The 27312-nt window shown below is 38.2% G+C and overlaps 1 protein-coding gene across 6 annotated transcripts in view; it reads right to left on the minus strand.

Moving 5' to 3' along the window:
* PARD3B (par-3 family cell polarity regulator beta) overlaps positions 1–27312 on the minus strand; it is a 978033-nt gene that overhangs the window by 502973 nt on the left and 447748 nt on the right. For all 6 annotated transcript variants that reach the window (XM_040641719.1, XM_008687551.2, XM_040641729.1 and 3 more), the window contains exon 4: positions 15878–15987. In XM_040641719.1, the coding sequence (XP_040497653.1) occupies positions 15878–15987 (110 nt within the window). The remainder of the gene's footprint in view (positions 1–15877; positions 15988–27312) is intronic.

The following is a 27312-nucleotide window of genomic DNA, read 5'->3' on the forward strand; positions in this document are numbered from 1 at the left end:
CCAGAAGAATTTTTTACTGAAACAGATACCTAGATTTATGGTTTTAAAATATTTAATTTTACATGTTATCTTTGACCCACCAATTTGAAAATTAGTAAGAACTTTAAGACCAAAAATCAGTTTGGCAATCCCGAAGGTAAGTTGCTTTAGGTTACATGATGTGATAAATCAATTTCACTACGTGTGGTAGATGCAAACCAAAACATTCCACTCAGGAGTTTCCATCATGTGGGGTGCAGTCACGCCAGGAATGGCTATTGTATGGTTTCACAATTTACCTGTCTAAGCACTAAAGGTAACTAAAGAAAAAAAAAATAGAAGGTACACTGGGGAGAATATTTATTCTACTTGTTATTTTATGGAAAATACTTTATGGATATTCAGTAAATGTATATCTGGTCCCAAAAGAAAGTTTTTCTGATATTCATATACTTACCAGAATACCCTTGCAAAAAACCTCTAATTTCTAGTTCAGCTATTCATCAAAAGAGATTTAGAAAACCAGAAAAACTCAGATTTTGACATTAAATGGTTATTTTGGTAAGTTCTATGATTACTCTCCCAAATATACACAGATAATTAAATTAAATCCTATATTTTCAAATTGTTAAGAAAGCCCTGAGCAGAGGCTTAACTTGGACAACTCTAACCTTTTGCAAATAAACCCTTCCCCCCACCACTGCCTTCACAATTACAATGAAACAAGCTAGGAAGTGACTTTGACAGATGGAGTTTGAACTATATTAAAAACACAGAAATAACCCAATACTCTGAGGTCTATGTCTGCTCCGTTTTCCTTTGTGATACAGATACAAGATACAGGTAAATTTCATGCTGAATGAAGTCTATTTGTTCACCACTTAACAGTGAATGCAGAACACATAAAAATATACTCCACATACTTTTAAAAACACTTTATTCTTTACTTAAATATTACCTTTAAAATCCTTTCTTCCTAAAAACATTAATCTATTAAAAACTGATACTCTGTTCACTTTTTCTTTCTTTCCACTTGCTTATCCACTTTCTTTCATTCATTCATTCATTCATTCATTCATTCATTCATTCATTCAGTTATGCAATACCTACCATAGGCTAAGCATCAGACTACAAAGATAAAAAGCACATTCTCTGACCTTGGAGCACTTCCACTCCAGAGGAAGGAGGGAAACTTACAAATAAGAATGTCATGACACTGTTCATGACAGATGTGTGGACCAATCTCACTGAGGAGGAAGAGGGCAGGAAGAACCGAGGAGGTAACTGTTGGCTCAAGCACAGGACATGGCCGAGTAGGGACAGTGCCTGACACGACAGGTGCCAATGCTGTGCTCCCGCTGTGTCTTCTGTTTGGCCTCCAATATTTTGGTCCTCTATTAAATACTGCTTCCTCCAGCAATATTTTCATTGTGGTCTCAACAAATGCCAAATTAAACATTACTTTAAAAAATATTGCTCAAACGGTACCTAACTTTTGTCAGAGAGTAGATTTGGGGAAAGGATTTAAAGAGAGGGTGTTGGTTTAGGTTGGTCTCAGCAAATGGTAAGGTACCTGTGACACAGACAAGGGAGCAAAGTGACTCAAGACAGAAGGGCAGGAAGAGTAAACCAGGGAAACACCGGAGGGCAGGGACTTTCAGAAAACTGCAGGAGAGGGATGACAGGTTGAACCACTTGCAATTGCCCTGCTTCTTAATAATCCAGCCTTTCCTATTTTAAGTTTTCAATTAAAAAAATATTAGAAGGAAGAGAACTAGTCCACATCAACAAAGGAAATCCAGAGGAAACATTGCCTTAAGAACTGGACTCTTTTTTTTTTTTTTTTAGTTTGGTTTTCAAATGAAAACAACTTGTAGGGATCTCTATAAGCAAAAGACACTCACCATGCATTTAATGTTCAACTTTGGAATCAATATTTTTTTCTAGCTGTGTGCTAAGTGCCTTCCTTAAAGCTGAACCTGGTCAAAATCAAATCTTTGAAAAAGATTACTCTTAGAATTATTTCTATAGTGTAACCTATTTTACCACCCTTCCAACACATACATTTAACATATATAGTACTCGCCATACATTGTGAGAATTTTTACAAATAATCCCTCATTTAGTTCTCAATAAAACCCTATGAGGTAAGTACTGTTATCATAACCATTTTATAGATGAACAAAGTGAGACCAAAAGAAGGGAAATACTTGACACAAATCAACCAGCGAGTCAGTGGCAGAACTAGATTTGAACCAGCTGATCAAGCTCAATACAAGTTATTAATTATATGAGTTACAATTAATAATACAAGTTACTAACCACGGCAGCCTGTTGTCTCTCAGGGTCTACCACTCTCACCTACCACTCCTATGAAATAATAATACATTGAATTCAAAGGATAAATCTCCAGGCTGAATTTCATGGAAAGTTATTTATGATGATTGCTTCCTCTATACCCTCTATGGCTTCTAGAGGCCATCCAGGCAGAAGTGTTTTGTTACCCATGGCTGGGATGGTGCCCAGCTTCCAAGAAAAGTACCTTTCTCTTCTAGAATTCACAAACCGTATTACAGGGATAAATCATAATAATAATGTCCAATGCACAATTTCACGTGGTCAAGCTCCAATCACAAAAGTTTCTTGTGGTTTCCCATCCACAGTCACGTTTTTCAACTCAAACAGATTCCCTTCTCGTTTCCAGACCTTGTATGGGTTCTCCATACATGACCCTAGTGAAACTGTCCTCATAATTGAATTTCTTAATACTGGATTCACAACCATGACATTAGTTAAGAAGCTAAAAATAAATAAAAGCTGTGGCTAGCTCTAGTTTTTGTGTGCATGCATATTAATTTAAATCATTTCCCTTTAATTATATTTAACACACATTAGAAATTTGGTAATTATAAGAGACCTTTAATTATCAACATTCATTATTATCACTATTATTAACATACATTAAGCACCCACAGTCTGCTAAATGCTATACTCAAGATAAAAAGCATTAACCTTGCAATTCCACTGTGAGCAAGATAGAAGACAATCTTCTTCTTCCAGATAGAGAACAAAATTATATTTGCCTAACTTGACAAAGAGCCAATGGATGAGTCAGGGATAAAGCCTAGCGGTCTTAACCACTAGACAACTGGATAAACAGTAGAATGGCTATAAAACTCTGCCACTTTAAGCACATCTGAATCTGTTCTTCCCTAAATGTTTTTAATGCCTGCATCAGATTTTTTGTGATGGCAAAACTTTGTGCTTCATATGAATATCTAAATTGTATTAAACAGCCAAGTCATTTGAGACCAACTTTACAATATACAATTTGGCATCAAATGGAATGATGCCATTTTTGGTTGGAAAATAAAGTGTGGCTATAAAATAATGAAATTATTATTTCTTTTTTTTTTTCTTTTTAGGAAGAGGCTTGTAAACTGGCTTTGAAAGAAGTTTCAAGTGAAGATTGCCCAAAGCATTTGAGGAATCAGTGGGACAGAGGTATAAACTCTAGGGTGCCACTTGCGAAGCTAACATTTGAGTGATAGCATGAACAGATGCTATACCGGATTAAGACATATTTGACGTAAATGCTAGCACTGCTGTTTAGTAGTATGATCTGCAGTAAATGAGTTAATTTGTTTGAGTCTTAGCCTCTTCACCTATACAACAGAGTGAACAAAGCTGAACTTGCATATTGTAATGGGATGAAATAATATATTTGAGTATATATAATAAAGTGTCTACATCTGACATGAACTTGGAACTGAGCAAAGAAAGTCCCTGACTCCATGACATCCTGGGTACTATTATGTGGCCATCTGTTGGCAGACCTAGCATGTAGATTAATGCTATTAAAACTGCAATTAAATTGCTTCATGGTTTAAGTAGGCTACTGTGAGATCAGAGAATGTACTGCATTCTTTATATAAACGTTTTCTAAGCAACCCCTGTTCTGTAGGCACAATGCTATGTTCTGGGTACGTAGAGGAAATGTGATTCACCCACTAGGGGCTCAGAGTCTAGTAAAGAGATAGAAAATGTGGAAAATCATAATGTAAGATAGAAGTATAATAAAGACATGCTAGTGTGCACTGGATAGGAAGTATTTAATTCTGTCTGTAGCAGAAAGGGGTTAGGGAAGGGTTAGTAAAGGAAGAGGCTGTTAGACTAGGGTTTGAAAGAAAACTGGATATGTACTAGGGGAAAGAGAGATGAGTGACAGTTGTCATTCGTGACAGAAGAAATGGCTGGGCAAAGACACACAGACAGAAGCATTCCCTGTGAGTGGGAGAAACCGTTCACAGTGCGCATGGTGAGCACAGGGGGCCTGGAGATGAGCTAAACGTACAGGTAGAGGTTAGGCTGTAAAAAGTTGTGCCAAGAACCCAAAAGTAAACCCTTGCTAATGTGATTAAATACATTTGGACAGGAAGAGTACCAAGACTTTTTAGTGGGAGGAAAAACAGTATTTTCAATAAATGTTGCTGAAAAACTGGATATCCACATGCAAAAAAAAGAAAAAAAAATGAACTTGGACTTTTACCTAGCACCATATACACAAAAATCAACTCAAAATGGGTCATAGACCTAAACACGAGAGCTCAAACTTTACCACTCTTAGAAGAAAACATAGGACAAGGTCTTCGCCACACTGGAGTTGGTCATGATATCTTGAATTTGACACAAAGACACAAGAAACAAGAGCAACAAAGTAGACAAACCAACTTCACAAAAATGAAAAGCTTTTGTGCACCAAAGGAAACTGTTAACAGAGTGAGAAGGCAACCTACAGAATGGGAGAAAACACTTGCAGATCATCTATATGGTAAGGATTCATATTCACAATATTTGAAGAACGCATAAAACTCAACAACAACAAACAACCCGATTTTAAAAAGGGCAAAGAAACTGAATCGATGTTTCTCCAAGGAAAACGACAGGTATCCCTCACTCTTTGAAAGTTCACATTACGCCACTTTCCTTACATTAGTACCTTTTCTACATTAGTACCTGTTTTCACCAACCAAAAGAAACCCAAAGAGGATTTTTTTGCTTTGATAAAAAAAAAAAAAAAGCGAAAATAGTGTTAAGTATTTGTTTTGCAGCCAGCGTGCACCCCAAGGAGCTAGAATGGCTACACTCAGCATAGCTTTCAACTGTGTGAGTATCTGTGCTTTATCATGATTTATATTGTACAACTGTTAGCGAGATGTGTCCTAAGGTATTAGAAAAGCCTAGGAGACATTATTTTTTGGGTGTGGGAATGCTCAAAGCTTTCCCCCTATAAATTAATGGTAGTTGCTTTTGCATTTCATGCCATTTCGGCTTACAAAAGCTTTTCATTGCAATAGACACTCTACTTTTGGTAGTTGGGGAGACCTGTATATGAGTGGCTACTGGGCACCTGAGAAGATGCTCAACGTCCCTAGTCATTAGGGAAATCCAAACCAAGACTCTAAGTTGCCACCTCACACTCATAAGGATGGATACTATCTGAACAATAGAAAATAGCGAGTGTTAGAATGTGGAGAGACTGGGAGCCTCACGCACTTGCTGGTGAGGCTGTACAATTATACAGCTACTGCAGAAAACAGCATGGTGGTTCCTCAAAAAACTTCAAAATAACCATATGATCCAGCAATTCCACTTCTGGGTGAATACCCAAAATAACCAAAAGCAGGGTCTGAAAGAGATTTGTACACCCACATTCACCGAAGCATTATTCCCAAAGCTAGAAGATGAAGGCAACAAGAGTGTCTCTCAACCAATGAATGGGTAAGCAAAATGCAGTCTATACATACAATGGAATATTATTCAATTCTTAAAAAGGAAGCAAATTACGGCACAGGCTAGAACATGGATGAGCCTTGAGGACATGATGCTAAGTGCCATAACCCAGCTACCCAAGGACAAATATTGCATGATTCCACTTACATGAAAGAACCGGAATGGTCAAATTTATAGAAACAGAACGCAGAATAGTGGTTACCAGGGGCTGGGGAAGAAGGAAGTGGGGAGTCACTATTTACAGAGTACAGAATTTCAGTATGGGATGATGAGAATGTTCTGGAGATGGATTGTGGCTTCCAGCTGCACTACAAAGTGACCACTTCATGCTGCTGAACGGTATACTGAAAAATGATTAAAATCTAAATTTTATGTTATGTATAGTTTACCACACTAAAAAAGAAAATAACTTTATTCTTTCTCTGTTGATTAATAGGTACAGAGTTTGGGTCTTATAAGAGGAAAAGAGTTCTGGACATGGATGGCAGATGGTTGCACAATATTGTGAATGTACCTGGTGCCACTTAACTTACACTTAAACATGGTTAAGATGGTAGATGTTATATTATGTGTATTTTACCACAATAGAAAAAAAAGTCCTACCAAGACCAAGAAATTTAAAATAGATCCTGGAGGCATGGGAAATGGTCAGTTCTTTCAATGCAGGAAAGTGACCTGTCAAGTGTTGTAAACCGATCCAGATACTTATAGGTATATAATCATTTTATTCATGATACAATAAGGAACCATCTCATACTAATAAAAACCCCACGGGACAAACGAAACAACCATTAACTAAGCAATGTCTCTATATAATGAGACTATTCAAATGACATTTTAAAAAAAGATTTTATTTATTTATTTGAGACAGTGAGCGGGGGCGGGGGAGAATGAGCAGGGGTGGAGGGAGAAGCAGACTCCCTGCTAAGCAGGGAGTGATACGTGGGGCTCGATCCCAGAACCCTGGGATCATGACCTGAGCCAAAGGCAGACAAGCATCTGGGCTTAACCAGCTGAGCCACCCAGGTGCCCCTCAAATGCCATTCTGACTCAGTAAATGTGTGAGCTCTTCCTAGGTGTTCTAGATATGTGCCATCACACTATAGCAACAGCAAATGCTTTAGATGCTTACTGATGTTTGGATCTTCACAGAACATAGCTGACTGTCAAATACGTTTTATTTAAGAATTAAGAAGGCATGGGTGGTCGACACAGCAGTGAAATTAAAGGCACAGAAAAAGGGAGACAACACAATTTCTTTAGAAGCAAATCCATCAATTCTGACTTCTGACACTTAAGAATCTGCCTTCTCCTCTTAAAGGGGAATAATCCTTTACGATTTTTGCAACAAAAGCCATTTACCCATTCTTTGTGTAGAAAGGAGGGAGATTTGTAGGGAAAGAGGGCTGGGAAGTCAGTTGCAAAACATCAGGGCAATGTCAGTCTGAAAATCATCAGCTAGTTGGAAGTTAAAAAAGATTTGCTAAAAGTAGCAATGTTTTTACTGGTTCAAGTCTGTCAGAAGGGTTTGGATTCTCTAGTGCCTCACACCAGTAACTTCAAAACTAACTCATTCCAGATGTCCCTATGATCATCTAATCAGACATCAAAAGCTGTATGGTGACAAGCTCACATGCTGCTTACGAGGACGCTGTATGTTTCCACAAGCGTAAAACACACACAGTAGCTACTTTTAAAATGTGATTCATCTAAATCAGAATTCTATTTTCAAGTACAGAGGTATTAGGAAAGGGGCCACCCTCCTGAGAAAGACAGAAATCTTTTAAATGTCTGTACAGTGTCATTCTATGACTAAAGTTTGAAAGGAAAAAAACCAAAATGAAACACTTAAGAAGAGTTTATGTTGTGAGAAAAAAGAAATCCCCCATCAGAAGAGATTTCTAAGAATCACACCATGCTCAAGGAAAAAAAAAATCTTTTCCGCTTAATAATTGTCTTGCATCTTCCCAAGATAAACCCCATGAACCGTTTCCTTCCATGCCATCATTTTTCAGTAAATGTCCACAACGTGGAAGGTCCATCGGAACAGAGAGACAGAGATATGGTCCATACCCTCCAGCTTTCACTTGAAAGCAACATGATCTACTGTACTTGAACCTTCAGATTTAAGCTGTGCTCTCTTCCACAGAATTTAAGTGTGCTTATGTATGGATGTATGTCTTTATACTGCTGCCTTTGTGTATTTGGCCTTACACACACACACACACACACACACACACACCCCTTAATATTATTACCCTGACCAATAAAAATAATCTTTGGTGTTTTGGATAGAAATACAACCCCATTCCATGAACAATTATAAATATTGAGGTATTAAAAGGAAATTTAAAGTTGAATTCATATCCAGCATGTTAACTCACATCTGGAACCCTGAAGTTGCTAGTCTGGATGTTTCAGTCCCTAAGAATAACAGAAGTTCATATAGGATTTCTATTTATTATTTCCTTTTAGTTACATGAAATTTGAGGAAATCACGCACAATTTAAATAATTTACTCAGGCTCACCGAGTTACTGCTGCAATCAGAATACAGGATCTTGACCTTTAGAATAAGGCTACTTTAAACATCACCTTTACCAAATTTTAAACAACACTGTCAAATTACATTTGCCCACACTGCTAACATGAGATGTTCATTAGTATTTTCACTAAGAGACACCTTGTAAATGTTCCCATACTCTTGAATTATTTCACATACCAGGATTTCTTTTTCTTCTTATTTTCTTCCAAATCACTTGAAACCAGAAGAACCTCTAAAAGAAGATGGAATAGGAGGAACGGTTCGAAGGGGAAATCTGCAGATGTGGTAGGCATACGAGAGGGATGTTGCCCAGACATTTCCAGTCTAATCAAGGATTTTCTCAATTCTTTGAACACAGTTATTAGAAAACTAAAAAGCTGTAACTGCCAAGATCATGAACCTTCAGATTCTAGAACTCCCAGTTTTGTTGACAAAGATGTAGAGCTCAGATAATCGACTCCCTTGCATGCATATTAATTTCTACTCTCTGTTCATGTATCAAGGGCATAAACAAAGTTAGGCTTTCTAATGTTCATCCCTAGAATTATCAGTTTGTTGTCTTCCTATCATTTCTGTGCTTCCTCAGAGCCAATTTCTAGGTGAAATCACTGCTAGACCTGTAAAGAGACGAAGTAGTTCTCACAATTGAAACGGCTGCCCTGAGCCATCAACCCACGTTTTGATTCCAAGTGGAGACTTTGTGTTTAAACATCCCTCTCCCCTTGTCAACACAGGTAACACATTGTCCTCAGCAGAAAATTCTCAACTAAAAGCTATTTAGGGAGCAAAGCAGTACGTTGAACAGGTGATTTCACGATTTTCACATTCTAATTCATACGCTCATTCCTATCGATGATACACACCCACACCCGTGCACAGCTTCACAAGATGTGTTAAAAGTTGTCGAATGCACTCTGTCCATCTCAGAAGTAACAGTTTTAATCATCTAGTCATGTATGTATGTGTAAGGTGTCGGGGGCTTGGATAAAAAAATGAATATACTGACTCATGCCCCTGAGGAGCTCAGTCTTGTAGCAGACATGGAAAAAAGGGTGAGGTAAGAGCTAACAGAGATTCTGCACATGGGAATTCCCTCGAGGGGCCTGGGAGGCAGAGCAGAGTGCAGACTTAAGGCGAAGGACGCGAATTCTGATCACTAAAATGTATTATTTAATCGTTTGATACTTGCTTGCAGATGGCTAGGGTTGTTTAATTGCTTTAGATTTGGTCATCATAACCAGGCTGTAAGTTTCCTGAGGACAAGGACCATAATTTATGCTTTCCAGATGGCGCAGAGCAGAGGTCTTGGGCATCTAAAAGATTAATCAATTTATGCTGACATTAAAGCAAAACTCATTCAATTTTCTTTCTTTTCTTTTCTTTCTTTTTTTTTTTTTTTAGATATTCCTTCCTTCCTCCCTTCCTCCCTCCCTTCCTTCTATCCTTCCTCTGAGAGAGATAGAGAGAGAGATAGCACCCGAGCAGGAGGAGGGGCAGAAGGAGAGGGAGAAAATCTCCTGCAGGCTCTGTGCTGAGCACGGAGCCCAAAGCAGGGCTGATCTCACAAGCCTGAGATGATGACCTGAGCTGAAATCAAGAGTGAATGCTTAACCGACTGAGCCACCCAGGAGCCCCCATTCAATTTTCATTATGAGCAGATCAATTTAAACAGCAAAAGATGACATGTCATGGTTATTATTTTAATTTCTGAAACTAACCTCTGAATAGTGGTCCTTCTCTTAGACTTTCAGTTCTGGACTAGACCCAGGAAGTATGATCGGGGAGCATACATCTACACAGGAATCACGTTTCCCAGGTTCCTTTATTAGTCATGGTGCAGACATCCAGAGAGTCCAAATTTGTTTCACCAACTTCTGTAAGATTTGGTGAACAATTCTGTTGCAGAATAAATTAGGCTTCTAGATTTTCCCCACCTGGAACTCAGGTCTTATAAATGCTTCAGAAATTAAGCTGCCGAAACCTGCCAACCTAAGTAAACATTTGGCCCCGTGAAATACTGGATGGCAGCTTTATCTCTTGAAAACAAAGCCATATGAAAACCATCGTTGCAATGTGTCTCCAAGCTTTGGTCTTATCAGCGCACAGCGTGAACAGCTGGAGTTACAAACACCAGGACTATTATTAAATCACTGTGTCAGGAAGGGGGAAAAAAAGAAAAACCTTTTGCAGCCTTCGGTATCTCTAAATAACGCAATTATATATTACATGCTATTTCTCCCTCCCTTTTGCTCATTGGTATCCATCTCTCCTCATTGGAAGACAATGAGTAGAGCCTTCTTTCCAATCTACATCACTGTCTACAACAATTAATTTATTTCAATGTTTCTACAGCTACTTAATTGCATATCTAATGGAAAGAAAAATAGGATTTGGTTGTTCAAAATTTTTAAGTTTCTATGTTGGGTTTTGACAGTCAGCTGCCCACAACCGAAAGTCCTCTCATATCACTCAGTGACAATTTGATGATTTTAATCCAAAACACCAAGCTACTTAAATTTCTCTGTAATATTTCAGTGATTTCTTTCATGGATGTGAAAATGTTTAAGCCGAGACCAACACTGATGATGATTTCCATATATGTGACACACAAAGGAAAATTTCTCAAATCAGTGTTCCATCTTATTATCTGCAAAGCGCAAAGAGAATGCCCGTATGCATTGGAAATACTTCCTCCCAGTTGAAGCTACCTGCCACTATCTTTGCTGATACAATAGGAAAAACTACAAAGAACCATCTCATCTTCCTTAACATGCAAGACCACCAGAAACACTTCTCCCCAGGGTGTCTTCCCTTTACCTCCAATCCTACTCTTGCTAACAATCAGGCTGCTACTCACTTAAGAATTATTGCTGACCTCTCAATGCAGCAATTCAAAAACTTCTCTCCATGCTTACATCTTGAGTTTATATCCTATGTGTTGGACAGGCAAAGTGATAATATGATGAAATAGCCTTAATTATTTAAAAGTTGGGGGGTGGTGTCCACCATACTTCTTAATCTTGATTATCATGCATCAAATTCTGAGAACTGGTGGCTTTCCCATGTTGTTTCATCCTAAACCTGCAAACAGGTAGTTCTGGATTATTTTTTTCCTTTTAAAATTTGATAAGAGTGAGAGAGTCTCAAAAAAAAAAAAAAAAAAAAAAAAAGCAATAGTCTCCTTCACAAAAATGCACGCACATATGCAACGGTCCACAGAATAAAACTTCAGAGTTCACAGACCCTCTGAAACTCATCCATGAACTCCCAATTTCATAACCTCAGTATTGCCCTGTTATTTTTAAAAAAGAAAATGTATATTTTGTGGATATGAACTTTTAAAAGACAGACCAATATTTTCTTAATTTATTTTGGTGATGCAAGACAAGTAACAGTTTTAGAACAAACAAAGTCATTTACTGTCCGAGAACAACCACAGCATTATAATTTTCAGGAATCCACTTTTTAATTTACTCGCCCTGCAGGATCATTTTGCTTTAGGGGTTAAATGTGAAACTATAAACAGTCATTAAAACACAAAACAACCATAGTAGTTAACCGGATATTAAGAAAAAAATCACATCTGTTTTAGAGTTCTCTTCCACCCACAAATTCAGGAACATCAATTTCAAGAACCTGGTTTTACGGCATGCCCTTAAGCCAAGAACACCAGGTTACAATCAAGGCAAGGGAGGTAAGACATCCCATAAGCAGACTCCCACTATTACATCTTGCCCCCAGGATTCTCTTTCTTTAATTCAAAAGCAGTCAGTAGAATTGGATTTTCTATTGCCTTGAAAGATAAATAGTCATTACGATTTGCACATTAATAATTATGCTATTCTGATTAACTGATGGGTTTATGAAAAGAGGAAGAAAGAAAATAAATTTCCATGCTGTTTCGCTGGTGGTACCCTAAGTAACAAAGAGTGAGATTTGGTGGCTTTTCAATACACTGAATGTGAGTCTTGTAGAGAATTTGATTTTCCCAATTTAAACGCTTTTTAAAACTTCACCTTGTCTGAGGGTGTACATCTTAAATTACCAATTTGTAATAATTTAACCAGCCAGAAAACAAGTGCAACTTCTCCAGCTTTTCACAAACATGCGTCTCTGGGCATCAAAGAAAGTTCTTCCTGCTATAATAAGCCTAATGAAGTGCAAGTAAAAATAACAGTCATCAACTGTGGTTTTAAAGGCAATATTTCAACATAATCAAATGTGTCAGATATTCATCCTTACAGCTTTTTAAGCTGTGGGTTATAAGTAAGTTTCATTTCTTGGGAATGACTGAACATAACCCACTTGGGGCTCTGCCATCTGTGAATTACTTACATGTGAACACTCTGTTTAAGAGATAGGAATTTTGATTGTTTTTCTTCCTTTGGATATTGAAAGGCAGTGCAATTGAACAGAGCTTTTTAAGCAATTATTGTTCATGTTAGTTGCACCATGGCTGTATTACCGTACACTCCCCATATTCATCATCGCATATTAATTCACAGGCATCAAATATGGTGCGGCTGGAGTTGTAGAAGAAGCACCAAGTGGAACAATGGAACCTGAGGGATGGGAAAGACTCTGCGGTCTCCAATTCTGTGCTCCCTGGGCTCAGGCGCTGGCCACACAAACCCCTCTCTGCAGTGGGCTCCGATGTGAGAGTTGTGGTTGTGTTCCCATGGTTTCCTTGAAAGGCCATTCCTCTTATCACTGAGCAAACAATAGAAGTGACTATGGGGCTATATGTAGGGTGCCACATAATTTATCATCCATACATGGACACCTCTGAGAGTTAGTGGGGACACTATTAATAATTATGCCAGAACAACAGGCACGAACTAGGACTGCCCCAGGCAAACCTAATCACACTGTTACCCCAGAGATGATGTGCAACTCAAAGAACTTCTCCCAAGGGTCTCAAACCATTTCATTAATGCTGTATCCAATTTTACTTCTGTCTAGAGCTGTTCTGTCCAATGGAAATAAAATGTGAACCATAGTTCTAATTCTAAATTTTCTAGTAGCCATGCTTTAAAAAGAAACGGGTGAAAATAATTTTGGTAACATATTTTACTCCACCTAACTTACCATAGTATTATTTCAATGTGTAGTCAATATAGAAATTATTAATGAGGTCTTTCATATTACTTTTTTTTATATCTCAATCTTTAAAATCCATTATGTATGTTACACTCGAATTACATTTCTAGTGCTCAGTAACCACGAGTGGCCAGTGGCTATAATATTGGACAATGCAGGTCTAAATAGTCCATGAGTTAGGATACACAGGAATAAATGAACAGAATCATAACACACACACACACACACACACACACACACTCACACACTCACACACACACAGGTATTTTTCTTCTGGGTAAAAATAGACTCAACTAAATGTTTTCCTTTACTAACTTTGCCTGCTTTTCCTAGTACGGCAGTTAAACTGTCTCTTGCCTGAGGTGAACCAGACTTTGGAGCAGATAAATCTTTACCTGGTAGATCTTTTGAGGAACAGAGAGAATGGCCAAGTTAGAGAAGGTGGGTAAACTGCTGAGAAATTCTAGAACTTTCCCCAGACTAATACGTGCCTACATTCCTAAGTCCAACACACACACAGTGAGCACCCTCCACGTACCTGGCATTAGAAATAGAAAGAAAAATAAGGCACAATGTCTGCACCTTGGACTGTTAAGGCTTGAAGTTTGCTTGGACATTATTTTACAACTGAAGAAAGAGAAGGTTAGGATGCGCCAGTATTCCGTGGCAAGCCAAGGACCAGACTCTATTCTTTGGGCCTCAGGTCTGCAATTTCATCAGCCACAGGGAACACTAAGGAAAGGAAGAAATGTGTTTTCCTTTTTACTGTAGATACATACAGACTCAGCCACTGTTTGGTAACTGGCATACGATTAGGTAAAAGAATTTGGGGTGCCAGCCTTTCTTCTTGAATTAGGATTTGCACCTTTGCGAGTAATAATATACTCCCTCACCAAATGTTTCAGCTTAGAACTCAATAGTATCCTAGTTTGGTAAGAATATGGAATCTATCAGAAACATACTAGTCCTCATTTCCTGTAGGGAAAGCAATATTGAGTATTTTCGACTGGTCTAAACCCAGATCCTAAGTGATAAAAACATTGAACTACATACTGGTGATTCTCTGCAGGGAAATGATGGTAACACAATCAGATACACTCTGACTTGGGGTATACCGACATTGTAAAGATAAGCAGTAAACTGTAACTTTTCTCATTTATAGCTTCTCTTCCTCCAATCCAATATACTTGGACTTAACATAGTCTCAATCAGTGTTTTAAATACTGGTTCTGTTTAAACTCCCCATTAAAGTAGAATACATACACCTGATTTTTATTAAAATAATGTTCCTTTAATATGTTTCCTTAAAAGGACGGTGGGGAAACATTACATCTAAAATACTTTGAGGACACTTGCTTCCTTGTTTACAGAAACAAATATGCCAAAATACCGCCACAAACTTATTTGTAAATAATCAATGGTTTGGTATAGTGACTCCTAACAGATACACGTTGGCACTGGTTCTTGATAAGATCTTTTTATACCAAACTGGTGAGAATCCAGTTAGCTCATTCAGCATCCTTATATACTCTAAAATACTGCTTTTTTTTTTTTTTCGTCTTAAGGCACTATAGACAGTGAGACTTAAAATGGGGGAAGAGCCTTGCTTTTAGGAAATTTTTTGATATTATGGCTACATTATTGAAGATCACCTATTGCAAAAATATATATCCATTAACCAAAATCTAACTCTCAGGTGATTTCCAAGGATGGACCACAGTCACAACCTTTCCAAGTGACTCAGGATTTATCAGAAAGATCCGACAGTACCATATGAAAGAAGGACCTCATTTCTTCAGGATTCATCTTCCATTTAACCCATCAGTTGTAAGTGTGTCTTGTTATAAGCACTTCCAGTATATAATTTTATTTTTCTTTAATTTGGATGTTGAGTTCTAGAAACCCAGTAGTGGTACCACATATACATGATACTGGTATCTCAAAACTCTGTGACCATTCACTATGGTAGGACTTCACAAAGCACTGCATTAACACACTGAAAAAATATAAAATGATACCCTTGGGCATTACAAAGCAGGAGGATGGAGGAAATTCAACAGTGCAGTGCACTGGTTAAGAGCACAGAAACTTTGGAGCCAAGCCACCTGGGTTAAATTCTTGACTGTGTTACTTACTAGTTGTGACCTTAGACAAATTACTAAACCTCCCTCTGCCTCAATGGCATTATCAGCAAAATGGAGGCAAAAATTTGTGACCACTTGATGACAAAGTTTAAGTGACTTAGTGTAAAGCACTTCAAAGAGTCCGTGGCACATAATCAGTACATGTAAAATTACTAGAACATAAGTTCTAATGATAGCTCATAGTAGCTATTACTAATACTGTATGTCCTATCAAATGCTCTCTAATGATCAACTTACTTAAGACTGCAGAGTCCCAGTTAGTCTATCAGTAAGGCACTTTGATCTTTCATTAGAAAGGCAAACTGCAGGATACCTACTAGAGTAACAGGTTTCAGACTCTGGCCACTGGGGTGTGAAGCACTTGGCTGGGCATCAGCAGGTGGGCCCGGTGCTGGGTCGCTGCTTCTCCTCACCAGCAGTGGAGTGCCTGTAGGACAAAATAAGAGGTGAGAGGTCAACAGAACCCTGGGGAGAAGAGAGTGCATGGTACAATGCAATTTAATTAAAAAGGTTTATAACATGCTTTTATGTAAAAACATTCTATTTCTAAGGATGCTTGTAAATTAATCCATTTAATGATCTTTTGTCATCTATTTACAGACTGACACATGGAAACAAAATCTTTCAACTCTCATCTTTCCCAACTTGCATTTCAAAACAAGTCATTGTACTTAACCAAAAACCATTAGGTAATGCAGAAGTTGACAGTGTGCAACTGAAACTGATCTGGAGAATGTATCTGAGTATTAAAAAGAATGATTATCCAGCAGACAAGTGAAGAGGTTCACACAGGGCAATTTGCTATTCAGTAGAGCTAGAAGTATAGTTATTGCAGCCATTTGATGCTTCCCAAATCTTTTGAATGATGATATACGCTGAAATAAATTATTTGCTGGGGTTATAGCATTAATGTCTATTTAAGTACAGAAAGAGATGGGTTCCATTCTCTTCCTTTCTCCTAAAGTCGATAAAACTGATAAGGAAAATAAGTTAGTTTTTCTAAAAATATATCTTGATTTCTTTTTAATTTAATGAAAGCTTCCACTATTAAATATTTGAGCCAGTTATTAAATTCTGAGAAAAGATCATACTATTAGAAAGTTCAAGTGAAATTCAACCTTAACAGAGCTAGCAGCCTAACTAGTCTGCCTGCAATTAGGCCTAAAATAATTTGTTTCATACAAAATTGGCCACTGTAGAGGAAACTCTCAAAAAAAGTCCTTTTGGGGTCTAAAAATTGCTCTCATGTAAAAATTAACTTTTTATTTGCATGCTTTGGGGAAAAAACGGAAAGCAATAGAAATGCAATTCTCCATCTATCAATATTCTGCAAAATCTTCCCCAACTTTCTCAAGCTATTGCTGCTTAAAAGAACATTTTTTTCATATTTCATTTTATATGGTACAGTTACAAAAAACGAATGCATTTTGAAGTTATTTACAAATCTGATTTTTATATGTGCTCCAACATTTTTATTCTGTGTTCAAAATATAGATGCTAATACCTTCCATCTTTGTTCAGACTCTTTCTATCCTTGTTGCTTTTTAAAAAAATATCTTCTTTTATAATAGGAAATTAACATGTTACCGAGGATGAAACCTAACCAAAAGGTATTATAAAGTCCAAGTTTATGGTCCATTATTTCTTTCTGATTAATAAACATTTCACCACATTATTCCCTAATTCCTTCATTTCCATCTAACAATTTCTTAAGCAAGTGACACAGTAATGGTTGTATGGCTGGCAACTCTCTTGAATGAGACATTAAAAGAAAATAAATAGAAGAGAAAATATCATCAAAATCTCAAGACAATAGGGTCCCAGTCCTGTACTAATATTTCCCCTGATTCAGGTGATCTGAATTACCATTAACATAAAGTGAACAGATCAGTCGAAATGTGATATCCTCAGAAGCAACCTATTAGCCTAAAAATTAAGAAGAGAATGGGGAAAACTCTACGGAACTCCAGTTAGTTTCTAAACATTTAACCTAGACCAGGACACTGCATGCCAGCAATCTAAAAACTGAATTAAAAACAAATAAATCAAAAGCAAGTAAAACCAGCATGGGACACCAAGGCCCAAAAATAAGTTGATTTAGAGGCACAGAAATGGAAATGTCAGTGACTGACAACTGCACTGTTTTTTCAGATGAGTCAGACACACATATATATGAATACAAACAGAATACACATAGTGTGTGTCTGAGAGAGAGAGAAACAGAGACTTGTTATTTTGCCTGGATAATAAATATATGTTTTTCTTAAAGCCAACCTAGATAATTTTCTTGCAACTCTAAGGACATGGTTATGACTCTTCACTTACGATCAATGTCTGCTGTCTTAACAACAAAATGCTAAATTATTTAAGACATAATTCTATGACAATATGAATTTGAGTTTGTGCATTTAATCAATAGGCCATAACATTACAGTTGTCTCCCAGAACAAGATAGTTCAGTTTTGTACCAGTGTACCCACTATTTGGAACGTTAACAAAAAAACAAACAAAGGTGGCTAGACCTTAAGCATACTCCCAACTCACTGGGAATAAGTTTTTTTCTTCTCTACTTTTTCTGGATTCCACACTTGAATGTCTCCTGTTGAGTCACCTTCTATTTTTCCTTGGGCTGTCTTAATGTGTTAATAACAAGTATAAATCATTTCACACTGGAATTAATAATGAGCATATTTAAATATGAACTGCTATCTCAGAGAGTTTTAAACAACCCTTCCTTTGGCAATTTAAAATTCATTTGATATTTGTTTTTTTAAATTGCCAAGCCTCATTTGAAGGTGCTGGCCAGGAACAGACTGAGTTACAACTTAAAGACAGACAGATGCATCCTACTATAGAACAGAAGACAAGTAATCCCAAGTACTGGAGATGATCTGGGGGAAATCCTGGGACATATGTCAGTAGAAAGCCCACCTTGCAAGCACCGCTAACCGAAATGAAAGGGAAACGACCACATCCAGTTTTATAGAATTTTCTGTGGGAGGAAAAAAGTAATAACCTCTGCACTAAAGGAGCTTATAACCTAACAGTTAAGATTAGACTCTAAGAACTATCACGTGTCCATACAGAGGAGAGGACCGTCTGTTTTGGAGTCAGAAAGACTGAGATTAGCCTTTCCTGGCTCTGTGACACTGGGCTGCTTGGTGACACAGTCTCATCTTTTAAAAACTCGTGATAAAAATACACCATAGAATTGACAGAAGGTTAAAATAAAAGAAGGCCTGCATAGGACATGGAACTGTCCAGTCTGCAATTTTCATGCAGGAAATCCCACACCCCCCCCAATAAAACGGAGTTAATAGCACTTGCTATTGTTGTGAACAGTGTCATCTGCTCAAAAGCTGAACACCTAAAAGTCAGTTTTCATGAAATAATATGTAAATTAGGGCTCCCGAGTGGCTCAGCTGGTTAAGCGTCTACCTTCGGCTCAGGTCATGATCCCGGGGTCCTGGGATTGAGTCCCGAGATTGAGTCCCACATTGGGCTCCCTGCTGAGCAAGGAGTCTGCTTCTCCCTCTCTCTCTGCCCCTCCCACCCTGCTTGTGCTCTCTCTCTCACTGTCTCTCTCAAATAAGTAAATAAAATTTAGAAAAAGAAATAAAATGCCAGTTAAAATAGTAAAACATAATTCTTTCCTGAACCAGGTATAGACTTACTATAGCAATCAAAGCTTTTAAGAAAAAACAAATGATGGTGTGGGAAGGGAGTTGAAAATGGAAAAAAATAACCCATTATCCATTGGTATTTTTCAGTTAATTAAGAAAAGATTCTTACTATTAGATTTTAGAGGCAAAAGCCCTCAGTTCAGCTCAAGAGAACAACAGTATTCCTTGGAATCAGAGTTTAAAAGCTACTGGCACCAAAGCCCAAATAAAATAAGAAATGTTATGTACCTTAAAGCATAAAATCTTATACAATTGCATTACGTTTTTGCACATGGTTAAATGTTTTAGGCCTTATTACGCATCAGGAGCTGGACAAGGGGCTGCCGGTATTAAGATAAGTAGTCATGTGCTTACTTAGGATTTATTTTTAAAAAGAGGATGTGAGGGCAAAGAACAATTTAGACACAGGCAGATACCAGTGCAGTGTCCCAGTGGGGTTATATACGGATCGTTGAACACATCCCAGTGAACACTCACGCTGGAAACTTGATGGAAGCCAGAGAGCACCAGAGAGCAGCAGTGTCCCTCCAAGCAGAAGAGCTTCTGATCAGGTGTGTAGCTGCAGGTGACTGTTCTTGATGATAGGGTTTTGCCACATCAGAAATTCTAAATTCTTTCTGGAGCCCTGTTCACGCATACCCAGGGCTTATATTACGCTCAGGACAAAATTATTCACACACTCACTGTACTTCCCTCTAGGAAGATGACTAGACTCATCAGGTCCTCCAGGCCTTGGGCCAACCAGCACTGGAGTCTGTTCCTGGGTGTCTATGAATGACTGCACCTCTCCCACTGCTCAATCACATTCTAATGGTGGCAAAACCAGAATTGTAAGGGGTACAGTTACTTATCCAATGTCCCTTATAAATGTAAATAAGGGGAACCACAGGAGGATCACCTACTTCATTTTGGGGAAAAGAGTTCTGAAAGAGGCAGCGACTAGCTAAAAGGATCAAATGGGTACATTAAGGAATCATGCAAGATATAAAGATCAACACAAATTCAAGTTATCTATATAAGTTTCTGTCTCTTTGTTATAATCTCTCTCTCTCACTCTCTCTCTCATACACGCGCACACACACACCCCTGGATGGATTTTTTCCACATTTGGAGGATGTGTTTGGGATGGAATAGCTTAAATGATAGATGATGTGTTGTACATAAAATTCTGTTTTAGAGATTTTGAAAGACATCTTTTTTTTTTTAAGATTTTATTTTTATTTATTTGTAGAGAAAGAGAGCGAGCGCCAGAGAACACAAGTGGGGGTGGGCTCCCCACTGAGCAGAGAGCCCAATGCGGGGCTCCAACCCAAGACCCTGGGATCATGACGCGAGCTGAACGCAGACGCTTAGCTGACTGAGCCACCAGCTGCCCCAAGATTTTGAAAGACATCTTAGAAAGACAGGCAGTTATAGAGACTGAAACCGAAGCCCAAAAGAATCATCCACGTGATGCCACAGTGGGCAGAGAAAAAAACCATAAATCCCACACCAAATATCACAAAGGCACGTGTTCTAAATTGTTCAGTAAGAGTAGAGATTTACCTAAAAATGGTTAATGATTCTCCTGAGCAAAACCAAAAGGCCAGCTTGTCATCAATATTGGTGGCTATTCATTCTAGGGTGACTGATAACTGAAGAGCTCAAGGGTGTCCCAGTTCATGTGCCAACAGGGCATTCTGTGAGAAGCTGATGGACGCAAGCGCAGAGAGACCTGAAGGGCAACGTGAGGGAAATGGATAGAAACTCAGCGGCACATGCAGAAATGGAATGGCTAACTTGAGGCAGACATGGGAGAATTTAGCAATGACTATACATGCAAAGCAAATTAAAAGCATAAAAGAGAAATCTAAAAACTTTCTTATACTTCTTGCTTAGGGAAGAGAGAGCAATAGGAAAATTTCAGCAACTGCTATGGTTTGTTTCGGAAAAAACAAACAAAACAAACAAACCCACGAATCTTGGCTTTAGCCCATTGAGGGTTAGAAGGATTTGCTTTTAATTCAAGATGTCTTGAGATGTGTGAGAAATAAGACACTAGATATTCAGTTGGGCATTCGTAAAGATGAGCATGAAGTTCATAAAAGAAATCATATTGGCTTCCAGAACGAGTGAGTAGAGATAAAGATGGGGCAAATACAGGGGAAAAAGGAGGATTCGGTACAGGTGAAGCAATGGCATCACATGCAGAACAATGAGAAAAACAGAATTTTACATTCTTACAAAATCTTCAGAAAGAAAGGGTATCTCGAATGGCAAGTAGTCAACAAAGCCCCAAAGGCAAACCTAGAGGGAAGGCAGGGTGGGAGAGTGGAGAAAGGGACCGCAGGTTCCAAGATGAACTCTTTATGTACAGAGAGGGGACAAAACCTGGTCTTTTTAGTTTCAATTTTCCTTTTCTCTAAGGGATTACTTCTGTGCTACTGAATTATCAAATCACCAAAACAGACAGTTTAAAGAAAGAAAACACGCTCTCTTGTCAATGCTACTGACGCTGAGGATAACAAGATAAATATGAAAGGGGAAAAAGCCATTGAAATACACCTAAGTTGGTAAATATTTCACTTTGAGGATAAAAATGAATTGCAAACAGTTAAAAATCTTATAAACTTAAAAAGTGATAAATAGGAAAAGACATATTTTTCCAGGTAATCAATATTAATAGTATTTTGATAATAATATTAACAGTAGGTGTGAGTTGCATCTTGGTTTCACATAGTACATTTCCTTAATAGAGTTTGTACTAGTCAGCATGTAGAAGAATGCCTTTCAATTATCCTGTACTTCAACACTCACTGAATAAATCTGACGTTAATTGAATCATTTTGACATTAAAATATGGATATGTCCTCCGGAGATATGGTGAAGAGAGACTGGGGGTCAGGAGATCTGCCTTCCAGAGATGGCGCTGGCGTCACGTAACTTCCAGGAAGCCGCTCTACCTCAGCGCCTCAGCTCTCTCCTCCTCAGCCAAGGAAGCATGTTGGATAAGCTACACCGAAGTCCCGTCGCAGATCTACAAAGAGATAGCTCTATGATTTCTAAAAGCCAATTAGGAAATTGAAGTCCAGAGAAATTAAGTTTCTAAGTCTCTTGGACTTGATTTCTACTCCAGTTTTATTCGCTTTTCTATTGCAGGGTCACATTCTCTCTGTGAGTAGGTGTGCGAGAAAAAGGGAAAGGACAGCTCTTCAATGCAGGGGCCCTTCTTTTCATGTGAGGAGGGCAGCAGAAAGAAAGATTTGGATAGAGAGTTATCGATAAAAGGCAAGGGTGGTGGGGATGAGTAGCTAAAAGGCAAACATTAAGCTACAGTCACATGGGCATGTCTAGCAAGACGCTTGACCCAGTAGCCAAGGCACAGCAGCACCTCTGCCGGAGTGCGTGATCCCTCTTGCGGAGGGCTTAAACGTCTTATCGGTATTTTCTTCCTATTGATCCTGTCAATACCTCAATTAAAAAAAAAAAAAAGATGAGTGAAAGTGGTACATCATCTGTAAAGGAGACAGCTAGATTTTCTTTATTGTAAGGATTTTATGGGTGTTAGAGAAGGCTTTTCAACCGATACCTAACAAACTCCATTGTACGGAAATCTGGAGACCCATTAAAAAACAACAACAACAACAACAACAAAAACCAACCTGGTAATGATATCAATAGTGGCACAATTTATGGCAAAGGACCAAGAAAAGACCACTTTCACTACAGGAGTGCCTGACCAACTTTGGCGCCTGGCCTGTGATGAATGGGGCAGCTGTGACATGCTTTCAGACACCATGATGGAAAAACCACACGAGAGAAACCAACTCAAATTTTAGCAGAATTGTAGCTGTCCAAATACTTTAGTCTTAAATATCACTCCTTTAGGAAAGTAACTCCCAGTATTGCCATAAAAGGAGCAAAGAAGTTCAAGCTGATGAACAGTATCATTTTTTTCTTTCATTGTGGGTTGCAAAAACCATGCCTGTTCAAAACACGAAAGGACAATTGCAAGTAATTCACAGAATAGTTACCAGCTACACAACAGATATGAATGGGCACATACACGATAAAAGATTTTTCGCTACCTGGAAAGCTGCTTAAATTGGAGTGCCGCTGCTATAAAAACAAGTGAGGGGCTTTTAAACTGACCTTTACTGAAATTATACTTTTTTCTGAAAATGGTTATGTTTTCAACTCACAGTATATTATTGCTGTATTTCTGAGGATACATGTTTTTTCTTATATTGAATTTTTCACATTTTAGCCAGTTGATATACACAAATCTAGAATTTTTTATATTGTTTAAACTACTTCACAACATTGATATACTCATGTTATTTAAAGTCAGTTAATGCCATGTACTAGATACGCACAAGGTCCCAAGGGTTATATTAAAAACAACGGCAAGTAAAAAAGGGACAAAACTCACTGTATGTTTCAGCAATGCTAATGGAAGAAATACAGAAGTGGTCATTTTAGTTAGAGTAAAATCTAAAATATTAAAAAAATAAAACAATGACAAGCTACAGGGGAGTTTCAACACAAACAAAGGTCCTGATCTTTGAAAGGTATACACTAAAAAAGGAATGAAGCATTAGGAAACACAACTAAAGATACCTGAATTAATAAAGCCAAATAAAAGCTCCCAAATCATAGAGGTGGAAGGAAGGAATCTGACCTATGCACATCAACCTCCAATTCCTTGTTCTGGTATTCAAGGACCTCATTGGTTTCCCCCAACCTACCTCTCTGATTACATCCCGTATTGTATTCTTTAGCACGCGGTACATGCCAAACAGGACCATCTGCCATTGCCTAAAAATGCCCTGCAGACTCAGTGCTCATGCTGGTTCTAACCTCTAAATTACTGTTCTCTAATACAATCAGTTGTAATCCGGTCCAGTCTTTAAGTCATAAATAACCTCGACTTCTTTGGAATACCAGACACAGATTTACTGTGGAGCTAATGAAGCGTAACTTCAGGGCCTTGCACAAGATCCCAGGAGGAACCTACGTAATATGATCACATGATTGTATGATTTTGTAAACTCTACGTAAGTATAATCATTTAATTGCAGTAAATTAATTCTCTCTCTTTCAACTCTAAAGACTCCTCCTGGTGGGTGAACGTAGCTAGAGTGGTCAAGGACATTTCTGGGATCCAGTTAAAGGGAAAATCAGTTGGGCGTGTATCTCATTTGAATACAATAGACTACATTTGCATGGTTCACAGACAACATTGTGTATGGTTATTAGTAGTCATCCGGTGAGGAATATAGGTAGAATCCTATTAGTCACTGTGTTGGTTCACCAAGCATCATGACACAACCGTAGAGGGCCAGCTGACATACAGAAATAACTGTGTTCTTTTTGTACCCACATAGAAAGGTGTGGGTACTGGAAGATAAACAAGATATGAAATGCACAAAGCCAGAAGCTAGTCTACAGAAACTTCTTCTATTCACCCAATGTTTAATATTGCATTTAATTCAGTATTTGAATAATTCAGGTCTCACTGATATCCTAACAAATAGGAAGTTCTCTCCTACACGGAAAATGCAGCATAGAATTAAAATTCCCATGCTAGTGAGTACAAACCTATAGCAGTTTCACAGATTACAAGAATGTATGTGCAAAGCCCCATGTTTATACACCCCAAATATTAAACAGCATTTCAAATAACCATGCTATAGCAAAGACCGAGTCACTCGTTCATTCCTTGTATAAAAAATATTACATATGAAGAGGTTATTGAAGAACATACAGTCAAAATTTGTAAGGAAAAAAGTGTTAACAGTTATTTTCAGGCATTTTAATATATAATCAATTAGTATATCATTAAACATTTTTTCATATTTTCTGACATCTCCAATATATTAATTTGTAAATTGTTGTCGTTTTCAATCATTCTAAATAAGTATCTTTTATGTTTTTTTAACTTAAAATTTATGTCCCCCCCCTTTTTTTTAGAGAGGGAGAGAGGGGCAGAGAGAGAAGGAGAGAGAAAATCTCAAGCAGGCTCCACAGCTAACACAGAGCCCAACATGGGGCTCAGTCTCACAACCCTGACATCATGACCTGAGCTGAAATCAAGAGTCGGACGCTCAACCAAATGAGCCACCCAGGCGCCCCTGTTCCTTTTCTTAAATAGCAATCTCCCCACATGTGGTACATTGAGAACTCTACGAAATGCAGATCTGCCCTGTACCGTTCTAGGGTATGTCACATCCCACTTTGTCTTAGGTGTCTAGTTGTAGTCGTATTTTTGTTGTATCTCCTTAATTTACTAATTCAACATTTACTGAATGCCCCAAATAAACTGGGCAATCTTCGAGGCACTCTGGATATTATTAGCACACAACACACAAAGGCCTTCATCTTGTAGAGTTTGTAGACAGCTGGAAGAAGATGGGAGACACTAAACCAGTACACAAGTAAGTATGTGTGTTTAAGATAAGGATAGAGCAAGTGCTTAAGCAAGACTATGAGAAAGTGACGGGAGGGAGTAAGGTGGGGGAACATTGCACTGTCAGCTCCTTAATAGCAAGCCCCTCACCTCAATCCCTTCGGACCCCTGGCAGAGTGGGTAATTAGCGGATGTGTGCTGAATGAACTACGCAGTGCTAGAGGAACAAAGATCAACCTCTAAATTCAGAAGTCTTTGGAATCTGAAGTGCCTCAGACAAGAGAATTTTGTGTGTGTATGTGTGAGTGGGGTCTATGCCCCTAATATGTAAATAAATTGCTACTGTCAGGTTTGTTTCCCACTACCTAACACTTTTTTCTTCATCATCAACATTTATTTTAAAACAAACACTAGTCACACTAATGCGGCATATGTTATCACCCTTGCAACTTAATGATAAATGAGCATAAAAGTGACATCAACACCAGTGTTAAACAACCGGAGAGGCTCTGAAATATTGACTACAATCTTGTCAATTACTGTGGTTTATGAAGGAGTCCATTGCCCGGTCGGTTGATCTTTTAGTTTTCCATAGTTTACCGTCTTACCATAAATATCTTTCTAGATATTTATGAGGTTAATCAATACTCAGAAGATTTATGACAACCTGTGGAATAACTAGAAGGATAACAGTTGAGTTTACTTGAAAAGAGCCTTTGGAGGAGCTTTTATTTTTTATTTATTTAAGATTTATATTTATTTGAGAGAGATAGAAAGAGAGTGTGAGTGGGGGGAGGGGCAGAGGGAGAGAGAGAGAATCTCAAGCTGACTTCCTGCTGAGCATGTAGCCCAACTATCTGGGGCTCGATCTCAAAACCCTGGGATCATGACCTGAGCTGAAACCAAGAGTCAGATGCTCAACCAACCGAGCCACCCAGGTGCCCCTAGAGTTTTTAAACAGAATTTTGAAATGCAGAAGATCTACAAGTTGATACATTGGTATAAAATAATGACTAAGATATTTGTAGTATTTATAGTAGGCAGATGGACGCATGGTTTGAGAGACTAAAGACGGACCTCCATGCACGGATACTGGTAAGACCTGCTCAGCCAGAAAACAGGCATGAACCACGTAACTGCAGGAGAATGTGGTTGAGGAGACAAAGGAAGCTGGTTTAGAAGAACAACACTAGAAGGTCTTAAAATGGGGAAGTTTTAATTTAATATAATTCAAACAGCCGTGAGGCCTCCCAAAAGGGACAATCCAAAGCAGTGTTTTCAAGTACTGAGAAATTGGTTTAAATACATTTTGGAAAGACATTTGCAGATTAATACATGAAAAATGTTTACGAAAAGAATACGTGGAGATATCCCAATGGTTTATTTAGTAATTCCCTTATAAAAACCAGAAAGTGAATCTTAGTATGTGTCCAGTGGAGTGGCTCTGGACTTGGGAGGGCAGTTTGATTCAGCATGGAACACACTGGAGATGGTTCATTAGGGCAATGATGTTGGTCTACTCTAAGTGTTTATGGAACCTTTCTTTTGTCCTAAATTTTAGGCCACAGTTCCCACTGAGTTGAGAATAGCCTCTGAAAGACTACTTCACTAGCTCTTTGCAAGATGAGAAAGGGAGAAATCAGCAATGCCTTCAGGCCATTCAGCTGCAGTTGCAAACAAT

The sequence above is a fragment of the Ursus maritimus genome, unplaced genomic scaffold, assembly GCF_017311325.1.
Source record: "Ursus maritimus isolate PB19 unplaced genomic scaffold, ASM1731132v1 scaffold_1, whole genome shotgun sequence".
Lineage (NCBI taxonomy): Eukaryota > Metazoa > Chordata > Mammalia > Carnivora > Ursidae > Ursus > Ursus maritimus.